The sequence below is a fragment of the Fulvia fulva genome, chromosome 5 (genome assembly GCF_020509005.1).
Source record: "Fulvia fulva chromosome 5, complete sequence".
Lineage (NCBI taxonomy): Eukaryota > Fungi > Ascomycota > Dothideomycetes > Mycosphaerellales > Mycosphaerellaceae > Fulvia > Fulvia fulva.
In genome coordinates this window covers 5,737,398-5,753,675 of record NC_063016.1, presented here as the reverse complement: position 1 = coordinate 5,753,675, position 16,278 = coordinate 5,737,398, and the positions used below count along the sequence as shown (strand labels likewise).

At 54.7% G+C, this 16,278-nt stretch overlaps 9 protein-coding genes across 9 annotated transcripts; 3 read left to right on the top strand and 6 right to left on the bottom strand.

The window, feature by feature from the left end:
• Positions 1-214: 214 nt before the first annotated feature.
• Positions 215-1,189, bottom strand: CLAFUR5_06612 (Oxidoreductase AFT12-1; the record flags this gene model as incomplete). The annotated part of the gene is made up of 1 exon (XM_047905760.1): positions 215-1,189. One exon carries the CDS (start codon positions 1,187-1,189, stop codon positions 215-217), a length of 975 nt encoding a protein of 324 aa, XP_047761949.1.
• A 620-nt stretch (positions 1,190-1,809) lies between these two features.
• CLAFUR5_06611 (Cytochrome b2, mitochondrial) lies at positions 1,810-3,299 on the top strand (the record flags this gene model as incomplete). Its single annotated transcript, XM_047905759.1, has 2 exons — positions 1,810-2,655; positions 2,715-3,299. 2 exons carry the CDS (start codon positions 1,810-1,812, stop codon positions 3,297-3,299), a joined length of 1,431 nt encoding a protein of 476 aa, XP_047762522.1.
• Positions 3,300-3,861: 562 nt separating this feature from the next.
• CLAFUR5_06610 (DNA replication complex GINS protein SLD5) lies at positions 3,862-4,582 on the top strand (the record flags this gene model as incomplete). The annotated part of the gene is made up of 2 exons (XM_047905758.1): positions 3,862-4,164; positions 4,220-4,582. 2 exons carry the CDS (start codon positions 3,862-3,864, stop codon positions 4,580-4,582), a joined length of 666 nt encoding a protein of 221 aa, XP_047762524.1.
• Positions 4,583-4,598: 16 nt separating this feature from the next.
• On the bottom strand, positions 4,599-5,208 carry CLAFUR5_06609 (uncharacterized protein; the record flags this gene model as incomplete). Its single annotated transcript, XM_047905757.1, has 2 exons — positions 4,599-4,804; positions 4,866-5,208. 2 exons carry the CDS (start codon positions 5,206-5,208, stop codon positions 4,599-4,601), a joined length of 549 nt encoding a protein of 182 aa, XP_047762079.1.
• A 1,382-nt stretch (positions 5,209-6,590) lies between these two features.
• Positions 6,591-7,008, bottom strand: CLAFUR5_06608 (uncharacterized protein; the record flags this gene model as incomplete). The annotated part of the gene is made up of 2 exons (XM_047905756.1): positions 6,591-6,622; positions 6,684-7,008. The coding sequence occupies 2 exons, from the start codon at positions 7,006-7,008 to the stop codon at positions 6,591-6,593; spliced, it is 357 nt and encodes a 118-aa protein (XP_047761877.1).
• Positions 7,009-9,699: 2,691 nt separating this feature from the next.
• Positions 9,700-11,637, top strand: CLAFUR5_06607 (Sugar transporter STL1; the record flags this gene model as incomplete). The annotated part of the gene is made up of 5 exons (XM_047905755.1): positions 9,700-10,228; positions 10,340-10,685; positions 10,735-11,145; positions 11,204-11,303; positions 11,377-11,637. 5 exons carry the CDS (start codon positions 9,700-9,702, stop codon positions 11,635-11,637), a joined length of 1,647 nt encoding a protein of 548 aa, XP_047761894.1.
• A 255-nt stretch (positions 11,638-11,892) lies between these two features.
• Positions 11,893-13,264, bottom strand: CLAFUR5_06606 (uncharacterized protein; the record flags this gene model as incomplete). The annotated part of the gene is made up of 3 exons (XM_047905754.1): positions 11,893-12,654; positions 12,712-12,840; positions 12,896-13,264. The coding sequence occupies 3 exons, from the start codon at positions 13,262-13,264 to the stop codon at positions 11,893-11,895; spliced, it is 1,260 nt and encodes a 419-aa protein (XP_047761893.1).
• Positions 13,265-13,485: 221 nt separating this feature from the next.
• On the bottom strand, positions 13,486-14,018 carry CLAFUR5_06605 (uncharacterized protein; the record flags this gene model as incomplete). The annotated part of the gene is made up of 2 exons (XM_047905753.1): positions 13,486-13,652; positions 13,718-14,018. The coding sequence occupies 2 exons, from the start codon at positions 14,016-14,018 to the stop codon at positions 13,486-13,488; spliced, it is 468 nt and encodes a 155-aa protein (XP_047762090.1).
• A 184-nt stretch (positions 14,019-14,202) lies between these two features.
• On the bottom strand, positions 14,203-16,101 carry CLAFUR5_06604 (ATP-dependent RNA helicase mrh4, mitochondrial; the record flags this gene model as incomplete). The annotated part of the gene is made up of 1 exon (XM_047905752.1): positions 14,203-16,101. One exon carries the CDS (start codon positions 16,099-16,101, stop codon positions 14,203-14,205), a length of 1,899 nt encoding a protein of 632 aa, XP_047762089.1.
• Positions 16,102-16,278: the final 177 nt, after the last annotated feature.

Here is a 16,278-nt window from a genome sequence, read left to right as displayed (position 1 = left end):
AGGCTATTGGTGTGGATTTTACCGACTAGGTCCCGGGGGCCTGTTGACCCTAGCTACAGCTTGATCTTGCTGAACCCTTCGCAGTCCGCAAGAAGTGAGGAGATTCGCTCGAATTCCTTCAAGCACTCAGTCAGCAGCGACAACCGCTCAAACTACAGTCACAAGCGCCGCTGTATCACCGCACCATCTCACAGTATCGCTCGATCCCTTCACATCACCTAGACAACCTCCCATTCACAGCCATAGTCATCGCATATATCGCCCTTAGAACCGGCACCTTGTCCTCCATCCCCAACTCTTTCGCCCTCCTCATCGGCGTTCCCAAGATAACATCCACCTCCAATGGTCTCCCTTCCTTCGCATCCTGGTACATACTGCTGAAGATCGGTGTCTGCATCGCCATGACCTTGTCGATCAATTCCTCTGCTAACCCTTCCTTGAGAGGGACGCCGCAACGCTGTGCTACTGATATCACCTCCTGCATCAATTGCTTCGTCATAACCAGCGCTTCAGGCGTTGCATTTAAGAAATCTTGCACCGGCGCTCCCGTCAACGTCGTTAAGGGGTTCCACGCTGCGTTCCATACGACCTTTTCCCAGCGCTTGATCTGTACATCAGCCTCAAAATTAAACTTCGTCCCACCATTCCTCAACAACTCCGCGAATCGGTCCAGTCGAGCCTGCCTTGGATCAGAAGACGAGGTGGGAGTGGGGCAGAGTCCGATTTGCATATCTTCGTTGGAATTGTGTTCTATCACACCAGGAGAATTCTGTACGGCACCTGTCCAGGTCACGCAGGAAACGATCGCATTGTTAGGATACAGGGTATGGAAGGGATCTTCGTTTCCTACGCCGTTTTGGATTATGACGAATGTCGTTCTATCGTCACCCACTTCCCGAAAAAGTGGCGGTATGGATCCCGGGTTGATGGATTTGTGGGCGAGGACTATGTAGTCGAACTTTGTGCTTGCTTCGGAGGGCGAGCGAAGTACGTGATCGATCTTGACAGTGTGCTCGCCGTGGATCGCACTCTTGATCTCGAGGCCATTCTGCTTGACTGCATCGTAGTTTGAGCGGGCGATGACGCTGAGTGAGACGTTCTGGTTGCGGGAGAGGATGAAGGCGTAGAAGGATCCTATGGCGCCGAGGCCGAAGAGAAGGATGTTGGTCTTCTTGTCTTCGTTTACCATAGTGAAGCTGAAGTTGATGTGGTGGTACCAGTCCTCTCTCTGTCACGACTCTGGACGCCGCAGTGATTCGATATGCGTCGGTTCCGCTCCTGAGCGTCGATGGATGATGACGGTTGAAGGCTTGCAATCTCACATTGTAGTCTCAAGCCAACCCAACCTACCTGTCCATTCTGCAACGTGAGCTCGAGCTACGCCCCACGGTACCTGCATCTCCCACGCCACAGGTCGGCACCGTGGGCACCAAACTATATCGCATCAGTCGCCGACATCGATGGCTCGGCGTCGATAACACCGAGGAAGATGTTGGTGGTGGAGAAATCTGGAGAGCGGAAGGCGGAGAAGTCATCCCACGCCACGCCAAGCCAACAGCTTGTGACCCCCAAATGCCCCCAAAGCGTCCCAACAGAGCAACTTTGCCCGAGAAACTTGGTTGCTATGGTACGCCGTAGGCATCTCACCACCCCAGCCCGTCTTCATCAGCCGGAAAATCCATCAACCTGCAGGACAGACATGGGTCCTTCGTCTCATCATCGGTCATGTCCTTTCGACATGCTTCTTCGTCAATCATGTCGTTTCTATCACCACCGTCATCCACATTGGCCATGTGAGGTACTGGAAAAATGGCCACGATAACCGGCGACGAGCTGGCCAAACACAACACCAAGGACTCCTGCTGGATCGCCATCAACGGCCAAGTCTACGACGTGACTTCCTTCATAGACCACCATCCCGGCGGCGCAAGTCTGATCCTCAAGCTCGGCGGTCAAGATGCCACAGAACAGTATTCGACATTCCACGACGCCGCCCTCGTGGCAAAGACATTGGATCCATCAACGAGGAAAGGAACAATAGATCCAGCCTCAATCCCCAAACCCCAACCCAAAGCAAAAGCAGTCGGCGACGCCGCACCAACCCTCAAAAGCCCTCCCCTCGCCTCAATGATCAACCTCCACGACTTCGAGAACCTCGCAGAAACCCACATGACCCCCCTAGCCTGGGCCTACGTCTCCTCGGGCGCCGACAACGAAATCTCCCTGCGGCAAAACGGGCACGTATACTCCAAAGTCTTTCTCCGCGGCCGGATCCTCCGCAAAGTCGGGAGTGTCGACCTCCGGACTAAGATCTTGGGCTACGAGTCTTCCCTGCCTATCTACACGTCCCCGGTCGGGCTGGCGAAACTCGTGCACCCCGATGGGGAGTGCAATATTGCGAGGGCGGATGGGAAGGAGGGGATTGTACAGGTTGTGAATACTGTGAGTAGTATGCCGATTGAGGAGATTATGGAGGCGAGGGTTAGTGAGAGTCAGCCGGTGTTTTGGCAGCTTTATCTCAATCGGGATCTGGAGAAGAGTAAGGAGTTCGTGGAGAGGGTGGAGAGGACGGGGGTGAAGGCGATTTGGTTGACTGTAGATAGCCCTGTAACTGGGAACCGGGAGAAGGATGAGAGGGGGAAGGTGATTGAGGAGGTAAGCTCGTGCTTCGTCTTTTGTTTGGAGAGACAGATGTGGCTACTGACTATGCTTAGATCGAAGAAAGCCTCGAGAAGGTCGTCGAGAGCAAGAACACCGGCGGCCGAGGCATCGCAGCCTCCCACAACTCCGCCATAAACGCCGACGCAGACTGGTCCATCATCCCCTGGCTGCGCTCCGTCACCAAACTCCCCATCGTTATCAAAGGAATCCAATGCGTTGAAGACGCCCTCCTCGCCTACGAGCACGGTGCAAACGGCATAGTCCTCTCCAACCACGGCGGTCGGTCCCAAGATACATCACAGCCACCTCTTGTCACTTTGATGGAAATCCGCAAGTACGCCCCTCACATCATCGGAGGGGCTATGGAGATATTTGTCGATGGCGGTGTGCGGAGAGGGACTGATGTGTTGAAGGCGCTGTGTTTGGGGGCTACGGCGGTGGGAGTGGGGAGACCGGTGTTGTATAGTATGGCGGGTGGGTATGGGGAGTATGGAATTAGAAGGATGATTCAGATTTTGAGGAAGGAGTTGGAGACGAATATGGCGTTTTTGGGCGCGGCGAGTGTGAAGGATTTGAGGCCGGAGATGTTGAATACGAGGAAGTTGGAGAAGATGATGGCGGGGTCTGTGAGGTTGTGAGGTCAGTATGCTTGGATGGAGGATCTTGTTGATGGAGCAAGAGGTGTGGCGTGCGAGCCTGCTTTCACTATGATGGAGTGTTACGATGTCGTCGAGATGCCAGTTCCGATGACTAGTCCATCTTGGACCAGTGATGGCCATTCAGGCTACGGGTCCCTTTGATAGAACAAACCATGCCAGGCTTAGCAGTTCTGTCTCTTCTGCGCTGCCATGGTCGTTTCTGGTCCAGTGTAGAACGATCGAGTATACGGAAATGGAGACAACAGCAAGGCTGATCCTGATGCACTACAAGTCGCTCGCCTTGTATAGGTCTGTCGCTCCGCACCCGTGAGGAACTGTCGCAGCACTTCGAGGGTAATGTGGCTCCATCCAGCTTTGCGTCAAGACCGTATGTATCTCGCATGTGACAATCAAGAAGGTGAATGACAAAAGAAGCCACATCACACCCCTGGTCAATCCCACCACGGAACTGCCACGCTAGCCAACCCCTCCATCGAAAAGTCGCGACGCGTTCCTCCACTCGCACCCCTCCCATCTTCCACCCCTCCAGCACACGCCAACAATGGACGCCGACATAGCAGACATCCTCGCCTCCGTCTCCGCGCCCTCCATCCCCCCACGCGCTCTCGACCTCCAAGCCCTCACACGCGCATGGATCAACGAACGCAGCAGTCCCGAACTGCTCCCTTACCCCACCGACCTGATTCAGCGATGCACAGATGGTGTGAAGAGGCAGCTTGATGTGATTGAGGAGAAGACGGGCGCGATGGACCCTGCGAGTAATTTTACGCTCGTGATACTGCAGACGGAGCTGGAACGGCATAAGTTTCTGATACGGAGTTATTTGAGGGCGAGGATTGCGAAGGTATAGCAATACACCGCGGCAGGATTGGAACCGTATGGCTAATCTGTATGTCTAGATTGATAAATATCCGCTGCATTATCACCAACTCGCAATCACCGCCGACCCCGACACCCCGATCCTCTCAACGCTCGAAACGCAATACCTCACGGCGCACCAAGCCCTCCTCTCCTCCCACTACAACAGCTCCTTCCTCTCCCTCTTTCCCACAAACCTCCAGAAACTTGACGATACAGGCGGCGGCATCAGCATGATCGACAGACCCGACGAAGACACTGCAGTCTTCTGCCGAGTGCTGCGGGACAGCTACGTCGAAAGAGTCGTGGACGAAGACATTGAGCTGAAGAGAGGAGACATTTGGGTCTTGCGGTGGAGTCAAGTGAAAGAACTGGTGAGGGAGGGGGATGTTGAGTTGATATGAAGGGTACCACGATGGTCTATGGAAGATTCGCGTGAGTTGGATCGATCCAACGGACAGTCTCGGCATCCACAATCTCGACTGGCTCCAAATCTGGAAGATTCACTGCAACAGCCTCACTGTCGCTCCGCATCAACACACACTCCAACTTCTCATCCCCGGAGGCATTAATCTCCTGGTGCGGAACGTATGGCGGGACATAGATGAAATCGCCCGGTCCGGCCTCTACATCACAACATCAGCAAACCCACCCCGTACCTCGCGGACATTTCAGGAATCAACTCACCAGCCGTAAACTCCAACTTCTCTCCCCATCGCATCCTGGCCTTCCCCTTCAGGACATAAATCACACTCTCCAAGTGACCATGATGATGCGCACCAGTCTTGGCATTCGCGTGGATATTGACAGTTCCGGCCCAGAGTTTCTGGGCACCCACGCGGGCGAAGTTGATGGCTGCTGCGCGGTCCATGCCTGGAGTTTGAGCGGTGTTGGTGTCGAGAGAGTCAGAGGGGATCACGCGGACGCCGGAGTTCTTCCAGTCGTCGTTTGGGGGGCCGTGGGAGTGGGAGTGTTCATGGGTGTGGTCGTGAGAATGAGAAGGAGCCTGAGGGTCTGGATTGGAGGACATTGTTCGAGACTCGTTATGCTGGTGTCCAAACCGGATCGGCTGAAAGGCTTCAAGGGAGGTCTTTGTGGTTGAACGCTGGTCAAGGATGGAAAGCGTGGAAATCAGCAATGAAGTCAACGCCAACAACAGCACACAAATTCTCAGCAGAAAACAAATGTCGGTCTCACAGCTTTCGAGACAGAGATAGAGAGAGAGTCCTGCAGTGGAGACCTAAAAGGCGTGACCGAACCGGCTATTCTATCAGCATAGTCTAGACAGGCGGACGAGCGGGGCAAATGTTTGGTGGAGAGCTTGACTTCACTTCAGCTTCACGCCGAAGCAGCACTACTTCACGCCGAAGAGCTGCACCGATGAATGATACCCCGGTATTTTTGCTTCTAGACCCAGAAAAGATTGTCTGCTTGTAGGAGAAGCATTCAGTGTTGTTATCAATGCGTGCAGGGCAGGTCAAGCGTGGGCGGGCTGTTCTTCAAGCACTGCACTCATGCTGGCTTCGGCGACAGGGTGTCATTTGAATATGCATGGCCTTCCAGTCATCTTATCCAATTTTAGGAGCATTTTCGTCTTCAAATTATGTTATATTGCATACTGATGCGCTGAGACTCTACGTGCTCATCCAGCGTTGTCTCATGCCAGCCAGCGTAAAACGCCATAACATCTTCCCGTATGCCACGCAGGCAAAACACTCACACCAACCACCACAAATCTTCCCCATTACCAAGCCCACTCCCACAGAACCCTCACCCCTCCCCGCTCCTCCCCATTTCCACCCACCACCCTCCCCCCACCCCATCAGGCCACCCAAACAACCCCCCCTCCCCCCAAAACCCGCCACCTCCAACACAAACCCCGCAAAATTACCACCATTACACATCGCCACCTGCAGCTCATACTCCGCCAACCCACACTCGCCTCGCCGCCGGCCCATAACTCTTCCTTCCAGGAAGTCGTAAGCCCTGCTTCTGAAAAGCCGCCACAATGTCGGTCGGGATATCGCTTATAACATTCCGATTCGCAACGCTTTAGAGGTGCGTGAGTTCATGGATGATGATGACACGGGCGCCGATGGTACTGTACCCCTTTCCAGGCGAAGGTATTTGGGGGTTGGGGTGGTTTGGGTGGCGAGGAGGGAGAGCGTGGTGCGTCGGGTTTGTGTGAAGGTCGGAATGGGGAGGGGGGAGGCGTGGAGTGAGAAGGGGTGAGGAGGGGGCGGTGGATGTAGGCGATGATGCATGTGGGGTTGGTGATTCGGGCCTCTAGGGTGGTGCCGTTTGGGGTTTGGATTTTGAGGTTGTGGGTGGGGAGTGATGCAGAGGGGGGAGTGGGAGCTGCGGTGGAAGGGGGGGTTGGAGGTGGGAGTCTGGAGGGGAGGAGGAGTTGGTTCAGAGGGAGATGTACATGCGGGTGTACATGCCTGTCGAAATGGAGGTTAGAGAGGTGCTATGAGCTTCTGTTGGCTGAGATGGGGAACGTACCCTGAAAATACGAGAACCCACGCAAGTCATTCTCTCCAACATCATGTTCTGGCAGCGCTGCTTCGCCGAACCATCGCACAACCAGCTCTCGGACATTCGCAGCCAGAGAGCCAGGGACGACTGCCGCAGGAGGAGTGGCATCATTCTCGATGACCTTGAGCATCGACTTGACCACACCTGTGATTTTCAATGCGTCCGACGCCAGGTCTCCGAGGGTTGCAACGGCATTAGCTGGGCAGTTCTTGAAGCTGACTGGTGTCGAATGTGTGGATGCGTATGCTAGACTGGTATAGCCAGCGAGTGCGAGGAGGGTGTTGCAGCGCATTTTGTGATGGAGAGGGCCTCCTTGGAAGATGTCGTGAAGCGGCGGAGGGAGGAAACGACACGCGCACTCTAGGAAATGGAGTGGGCGGCTCAGACGATCTCTCTACATCAATGATTATCCTATACTGCAGACCTTCGATTCGTGCGCATATCCCAATACTCCAGCAGGCTTATTCACCAAATGTTTGCCTCTTGGCGTCCAGCTTGCATACTAAGCATCCATCGATTCGCAATCAGACCGAACTCTCTTCGTCCACCTGAGATAATCAGAAGGCGATGAAGTGCCGCCATAGTTGAGCCAGAACATCAGGTGATCGTCATGACTGCGGAGCCAGCGTTGTAAGGTAGTTCTCGTCCGTTGCTGCTGCACTACCGTCTCGCCCAAGATGCTGAGCAGGACAGTCATGTCTTGTCGGTTTCCAGCCGGCTGCCAGATTGTCTGGTGATCGATGTGCGCCGCATTGTTGTTACGTTGAGGCTCGGATGGAGGTATTGAGTGATACAGCCCAGGTTTGCTTGATGCAAACGTCTTCGGGCATGCGTCTTTGGTCAAATATCGCGCTGCTGTTACTTCGCCGCAAGGAACTGGTTCAGCGACGTACCCTTTTCCTGATCGAGCATCGCTGCAGCTCGTAGCTTCTTGAGATACCCGTGGAGAGCGCCGCCGATCGTTTGGAATAAAGTCGGTCTCCTTCCTGACTCCACTCGTCAAATTTTGGTCGAAAGCATCAGAGGGCGATTGACGTCTGCTCAGCCTGGTCCTATGCTTCCGATTGCACGGCGATGATGGTGTCGCATTGATATCTTCTTGACGTTCCTTGGCTGCACTCTCTGGGGTCATTTCGATCCCGCTGTCGTATCTCATCGACTCTGGGGTAGACATGGACGAGGCATCAACCCGATGAGAAAGCTTTCGAGCCTTGCGCGGTGTCGAGACAGGAGACTCATTTTCTGTTCGTGGTCGTTTTGCAGTGCCCCTCAGAGGCTTCGACTCGTCTGCTTTGCGCTTCAAGCCGGCTGTGGGTAACGTCTGTAGTTGGACTGCAGTGCTGGGGCACGATATGGATTCTGTCTTCATCGAGGTGACTCTTCTGGTGCGCGAGTGGCATACGTTTCTTGACGCTCGCATAGCTGGACTCTCTCTGATGGGACACAATGCCCGTCGTCCAGAACCGGAGGGCGATCTGGTGGCCATAATCGCCGTGGTGGGTAGTCTTCGCCGGGCGCTGTCCAGCTATACAAACGCGCTATGTGAGATGGCAGTCACAGTAGAGCTCTCGGAATTCCAAAAAGTCAGCAATATCAGCGATCAATGTGGGTATGAAGATGTCTGCGACAGTGAAAGGAAAGATAGAGAATACAACACTTCTCTTTCGTGCGCACGGCACCAAGGCTCGCCAACGGGCTCGCCGCATGCCTGTCATATTGGCTTTCTGAGCTTTGACTGAAGAGTCGCAAGAATGCTGTATAGACAGCAGACCACATCTACACTCGTCCTTATAGCCGACAACGGCGACACCTCTCTGGCAATCTCCTTGAGCGCAAGGAGGCTGGAAAATGTCGCACTTGACCACTTCTGTCATCGTGAGTATCGCTTGAGTGCAGAAAGCATGGAACATCCGGTGAAGCGCGCATCGCGTTGTTTCGCGATGTCGTGTAGAGTGGATGCATGAAGAGTATGCAAAAGTCGTTGCGAGTCTGCCGCCAACGAAAGCGCTCCGATCGCCGTGGATGGGAGCTTGGGCGTGTTCCGAAATGATGGTCTCATGCTCCTGCGGGAAGTGAGAGCGAAGCTGACAGAAGGTGATGTTTGGAAAGCGGTGATGGTTTGTGGACTTCGAGAGGAGGATGTGGATGGTATTGGGCGCCAAGCTGGAGACGGAGGACGGTGTGCGGTGAGTTCCTGCTCCGTTTGTGGGGCAGGGTGAAAACGCTGTTATCAGATTGCCTCGGCACGAGGCTGTCGGGGCATGCGGAGGATGCCGATGCAGCAGCCACTTCGCCTACCACTTACTTGATGCTGAAGAGAGCTGGATTACTGTCAGTGGTATGATATATGATGCCGGAAGGACGAAGGTTTGCCATCCTCGATAGAGTTCTGCCTGCAGACAACGCGACACGTTCCGACCTCGCGATGGTCCCAGTCGATTGGCCAACCCATTGGCAAGAACTGTCGCAAGAATCCACCTCGAAGGAAGCATGTTGTATCACCGTGGCCGAACATCGCTCGCGATCAAAGCTTGTTTTGCATGTGAAAGGCATGCAGTTGTATGTGAATGAAAGTCGAACATGGTCTGGGAAGAGGCCCCACAACCCGAGATCCGATGGTTTCAGCCGTCGCTTGCAACTTCCTGCTTTTCCCGTCTGCCACCAACCACAACCGCTTCTCCAACAACAGAACTGCCATCGAATGCAGCTCAGCCCTTCCCGACGCATCAACATCGGCCTCCATACAATCGGAACCAGATCGGCAGACTTGCCACCCTAGCCGTTCCCCAGCTTTCTCCGCACCGGCACCATCGAACCTTGTTCGCTCTCCACCCACTCGCCGGCATGCCTCTCATGGCATACCGGGGTAGCGTGCATCCTTTCCGAAACTGCACTTTCTTTAAGATGTCTTCATCTCCCTTCTCTTTCTCAAGCTGCTATCTCATCTGTGGGACGAACTGACCATCCAGCACGGGAAGCAATTATGGCCAAGAAACCTTTCTATGGCCTTACGGGCACGAAGCTCAACATTGCCATTGCAGTCGTTGCAGGAACAGACTTCGCATTATTTGGATACGACCAAGGTGTTCTGGGAGGACTGTTGACTTTGGGCTCTTTCCTGCGATACTTCCCAGAGATCAATGTCCAGAATCCACCACCTGGCACTTCTCGATCGACCGCATCCAACGTCCAAGGTATTGCAGTCGGCGGCTACACCCTCGGATGCTTCTTCGGGGCTGTGGCAACGATATGGCTTGGTAACTGGTTGGGACGAAAGAGAACGATTATGGTTGGTTCGGCGATCATGGTGGCTGGCGCTGCGATTCAAGCGTCGTCTTTCAGTCTGGGCCAACTCATCGCATCACGATTACTTACTGGATTCGGGAATGGCATGAACACTTCTACGGTTCCGACATGGCAGTCCGAGACTTCGAAATCACATCGTCGCGGGCAGATGGTCATGATCGAGGGCTCGTTGATTGTATTTGGAGTTATGCTTTCGTACTGGATTGGTGAGTAACATCGTGTACGAAAGCCTTGTCGGAACACCGGTAATACTTGAAATGCTCATGGCTTATGGCCTCTTCTTTCAAGACACGAAGGCTAATATACCCTGTCTTCAGACCTAGGCTTCTCCTTCCTGGAACCATCCACCATTTCATGGCGATTTCCAATTGCTTTCCAGATTATCCTAGCTCTCTTTGTCCTGTTCTTCATCCCCGGGCTGCCAGAATCACCCCGATGGCTCGTCTTGAAGGGCAGAGAACAGGAGGCTATTGAAGTGCTCTGTGCTCTAACCGACACCACCGAAGACGACTCGAAGATTCAAGACGAGTTCAAAGCCGTGAAAGATACTGTGTTCGAGATGGCCAAGGGCAGCTTCAGCGATATGTTCAAGTTCAACCGGAACCGGAACTTCCACCGTACCGCACTGGCATACGTCAACCAGATGTTCCAGCAGATCTCTGGGTAAGAAGACTTCTCGTTCGTTGTTCTACTATGCTGACCATGCCTCCAGAATCAACATCATCACATACTACGCAGCGACTATCTTCGAGAATAACATCGGGCTTTCGCCGTTCCTGAGTCGACTTTTGGCAGCATGCAACGGTACCGAGTACTTCATGGCCTCGTGGATTGCCATCTTCACAATCGAGAAGTTTGGTCGTAGAAAGCTCATGCTGTTCGGTGCAGCTGGTCAAGCAATGTCTATGGCTGTGCTTGCGGGTACAACAAGCATCCCGACAGAAGATCCGCGAAGCAAGCAGGCTGGTATTGCTGCAGCTGTGTTCTTGTTCGTCTTCAACAGTTTCTTTGCCATTGGATGGCTCGGAATGACATGGCTATACCCTGCCGAGATCACGCCTCTCGACATTCGTGCGCCTGCCAACGCTGTTGCGACTACTGCTAACTGGATCTTCAACTTCATGTGAGTGTTGATCGAATGGAGCCTGTGAGTGGACAATATACTTACCAAACGCACACAGGGTCGTCATGGTCACCCCCGTCGCCTTCGAAGCCATCGGCTACCAAACATACCTCGTCTTCATGGCCATCAACGCCTTCATGGTTCCCTGCGTCTACTTTGTAAGCTCATCCCACCCCAAGCCCCTGTCTCAAACTCAACCACAATCACAATCACTAACGCCTCTTTCAACAGTTCTTCCCCGAAACCGCGTACCGCTCCCTGGAAGAAATGGACGAAATTTTCCACAAAGTGCACGGCTGGAAGGGCGCTTTCAGCGTTGTCACAGTAGCCAAGACGATGCCGAAGAGATATGGAAAGAGGGGAGAGCTGCTTATTGCGTATGATGATACGGAGGAGGCGAGGGCTGTGGGAGAGATGAGGAGGCATAGTGCTGTGAGTGCGGATCGGGGGGAGAAGGGGCCGGAGTTGAGGGTGGAATCTCCGAAAAGGTGACCGCGTTGCGTTCCATCACGCTCGTTGCCACTGAGCCCTCTCTTTCTATGCAAACAAAAGCATTCTCATTAGCCTACGGACTAACTACGAAATGTAGCTTCGGAGCCGGCTCTGCCTATGTCCCTGCTACGCTGGTCTCATGCACGAACCGCAACATCCGAGGCTCTCATCTCAGGCCTAAGACGTCCCATTCACTCATGCCCCATCCCATCTCCACACGTCAATGAAAATATCTCCATCATGCCCACCCCCCTCCTAAAACTCATCCTCCTCCTCAAACCCCCCCTCCCCCTCCCCACCCCACGGATAATCCCCCTGCCTCACAACCGTAAACAAAAAATGCTTCTGCGGATTCGCCTTCCGATCCAGATGACTCTCATTCCGCATCAACGGCACAGTCCACTGCTTCACCACCTCCTTAATCTCCGCCAGCCGATGCTCCGTACACGCCATCCCCTTGGGACTCATCGGGAATCTGAGATGGAACTGCTCGTGCAGGACACTCTTGGCCAGGTACGCGTCCCCACCGCGAGCGACTGCGTGGATGAACGCGAAGCCCATATCTTTGGCGTGGTGCGTTTGATCCGACGCCATCATGTCCGAGGCCCAGTGCCGGAAGATGCACAGGGCGATCCACATGATGATGTCGTTGGCGTAGTTTGCGCGACCGATGTTGTCGCGATCCACGCGGCCGACGGTTTTCTCGCGCATGAGGATGGTGGGGTAGTAGGATGCCAGGTGGCGCTCGCAGGTGCGGACGCCGTCGATGATGGTTGCGGCTTTCTGCTTGAGGAGGGAGACGACTTCGTCGGGGAGCTCGCCGGAGGTGATGGAGGTTTGCACGCTCGGGTACATGTATTGGCCGGAGGCGTGGATGAGGGATTCGCGGAAGATGGATTTGGAGCGGATGCGGTGGGCGAAGGAGAGCCAGGCTGTGGGGTTGTTGGCGATGGCTTTGAGGAGGTGTTGGCCGGTTGCGAGGAGGGTGGCTTCGATTGGTTTGGTGATTATGTGGACCTGGAGAAATTGGTTAGTCATTGTCTGTGCATATGTAGAGAATGGGCTTGCACTCACGCAATCAAGGTACTCAGCGACTGAAGTGATCTGCAGAGCCATAGAGAGCAGATGCGTGAGGCCATCAGACTGAGCATCACCAAGCTGGATCGGCACATTGTAGAAAGCGCCCAAGACAGCATCATAAGCCTGCAAACCACATCAGCAATCGCCCCAACCAACACAAACCCCAGAACAAACCCACCAAAAAAACCTCCGGCACAACCCTCCCATTCTCCAACCCATCCCCCACACCCCTCAAATTCGCCCCAAGCGGCTGCCCATTAGCCCCAAGCGGCACCGCCTCAAACACAAACTCAATCCGACTGAGCTCATCATCACCATCCGTATAGAGAGGATTCTCAACCAGGACGAGCTTGAAGCGGGTCGTGATGCCGTTCTTCTGAGCTTTGCGGTCGAGCTGGGCGGCGTCGCGCTCGTCGAGCATTTCGCGCATGACGGGGGAGTTGTTGCGGAGGACGCCGCTGTGGAGTTTGTATCGGCGGCTGCTGGTGAGGGTGAGTTTGACGTCGCCGTCGCGGTAGTCGGGGAATCTGTCGTGGCGGGTGGACATGGTGGTGGTGAGCGTGAGGGGTTGTTGTTGTGGTGGTTTGGTGAGTGTTGGTGGTTGTCGCAGAGGATGGAGTGCTGTCCGTTGTTGCGGTCGATGAGAGCTGGTGAGAAGAGCTGCGCGCTCTTATGTAGCCGCTGAGATAAGATTTAGCCGCATGTGAGTGATGGAAAACTAAAGACACCAAGCCCCTCGCCGCACCGGCTCGGTACCTCAGCGCGCAATCACAGGAAAAGTGAAGCGTCTTCGCCCAACTTGTGGTAGCGCTTCGCGCTGACCTCGCTAGATGCTACTGCAACCGCAGCTCTTGCAGCACAGCTGGCGGAGCGCCAAGGATCAGCAGCTGGTAGAGTTGCGCGCTTGCCCTTGCAGCACATGACCGGCAGCATGGCTTGCAAGGTTCCAGCACCTCATACCCGCAACTCCCATCAGCATGACAGTGGGATCGAGCAATACAGAAAGCGCCAGCGCCAGCGCCAGCGTTCGACTTCTTCGCTACAGCCACGTCAGGATCTGATACAAGTAGCACGTCCACAAGATCCAGACCCATTATGTTGCCAGCAGCCCTCTTTGGGCTGGCCAGATCCTGCTTCGTCACTCTGCTGAGTGCTCCTCGGTGTCCCAGATCGAGGAGGCCGACAATGTACCTCTTCTTGCTGTCTTTTGTGAAGAATCCGGTATTTGATAGCTGTCGTGTTCGTTGTGATGCTGCTGAGGCTGCTCTGCACAGGGCTTCGAGGTCTGGGGTGCAGGCCATTCTGCCAATATACGCGGACACGATGCTTGCGCGGGATGAAAGCAGGTTAGAAGGAAACCCTGTTGCCAAGCAAAAGAGTGAAGAGCTGTACAGCATATACAATAAGGAGTATTTGTACAGGGTATCTCACCAAAAAGACCTGATCCGCCACTCCTCTCATGCCCTCCTCTCCTGTCACTTCCATCTATATCAACGCCTGCCCCTTGAACATCCCCTCCCTAACCTCCTTAACAATATCCTTCCGATCATGCTTGCCCACCAGGACAATACCTCTCCCCCTTCTCCCCATCCTGCCAACACGGCCCAATCGATGGATGAAGTCGATACTGGTGTGTGGTACATCGTATAGAATGACGTGCTTGACCAGAAGCGTGTCAATACCTCGCGATCCAATGTCGGTCATGACTAGGACTTTGGTGTTTGGCAGGCGACGGATAGCTGGAGCTGTAGAAGCGCTTAGTTCTGCGAACTCGCCGGGGCTGAACGCGATGGTTGGTTCGGTGGAGTGGGGCTTTTCGGGTTTGTCGGGTTGTTTTGATGGTGATGTAGGGGCGCCGGTGAAAGATGCGAGGGTCTCGGCTTGTTTGCGCTCGTCGCTGTCTCGAGATAGGGCTACAGCATCGATGCCTTTCGATTTGAGGTAGTTGGTGAGCTCCGTAGTTTTCTCACGCTCATTGACGAAGACGACGATTTTCTTCTCCGGGGCATCGCCAGCTTCTGCTGCTTCTTTGCCAATGTCCCAGATTGTTTGTGCACAGGCTAGATCGCGGTTGCCCTGGTATGGGACCTTCTCGACATCGACGACGCTCAGCTGGACACGACGGGGGATTGCGTGGAGGTTCGGTGTTGCTAGGCGTTTCGTCTCGGGGTAGCGTTTGTTGAGGTATGAGTCCATGCTTCGGGGGATGGTGGCGGAGCAGAAGACGAGTTGCTGAAGGGAGGGCGCTGCGCGGTCGAGGAGGGCCGAGGTGATTGGGGAGAAGGATCGATCTAGCAGACTGTCGGCTTCGTCGATGACAAGGTGCGACACTCGGGAGAGGATGTTTGGGTCGCTTTCTGTTATACTGCTGAGCAGATGGGGAGTCGAGATGACGACGTCTACACCTCCTGGTGAAAACAGTCTGTTGCGAATGACGGTGCCGGAAGAGGCTGCACTGATCATGGCCGTGCGGAACTTGACGGTATGTGACAAGCTCTTGATGACAGCACCGACTTGGGATACCAATTCGGATGTGGGAAGCAAGATGATGGCTCGGGGCCGTCCAGCAGCCGGGTTGACTTTGTTCAGCTCGGGAGTCTGCAACTCGAATGTCCTGCCGTACTTGCGGTCGTCCTCCGCTTCTCTTGCTTTTTCAAGCTCAGCTTGCTTTGCACCTTCTGCTTCAGCTCTTTTGATGGCATCGATGACCGGCAGCACATATGCCAAAGTCTTCCCAGATCCAGTCTCCGCTGCAAGGAGAAATGGTTCCATGCTCTTGTTGACTTCTGCCACGACCTTGGCCTTCGTTTTCCGTCTCCTCCCATGCTCGGTGCCTAGTAGAGTCGGGATCGCAAGTCGTTGGATGGGCGTCGGGGAGACGTCAAGCAGACCTCCCAAGGCTTGCGCAGAGATGGACTGTTTGATGGTCGGCAGCAGGTCGAAATCATCAAAGCTGTCAAGGTCCAGTATCTCCTGCTTAACCTTGGTTCGTCGCTCATATGACACATTCGCAAGACGACTCTGCATCTTGAGCGCCTTCATGGGATCCTTCCGGTCCACCTCCCTGTCCTTGCCCGGCTTCATTCGTGTTTGGCGCTTCCGTTCTGCAGCCGAGATCTTGTTCTTCTGGAATTGCAGTGCTCGAGGCACTTCTGTCGTATTCATCCCACCGAACGGGCTATTCTTCGTCCGTCTCGCCACGGGCTTGCCTCCATCATCCGTCTTCCTGGGTCCTTGAGCCACTCGCCCGGACAACTCCATGCGAGAAGGCCTGCGCTTGTGCATCGTCGCCGCAGTGCGTGTTGGCCGCCATTGCAGACCGAATGCCTTTGCGAGCGGACTCGCATCCCAGTGCGGGCATTTCGAAGATGCGACTCGTAACATGGTGGATGCCGCACATGCACATGCACATGCACAGCACCGCACCGCACCACGAAAAGTTCACGTTCGGGCGCGGCTCACCTGCCTGCATCTACGATCTACGTTTGGTTGGACGGGAGCTTGTGCTCAGCGAGCGGGACTGTTTCAAGATGCCCCGGCCCAAGGCGGCACTGGCGGGTG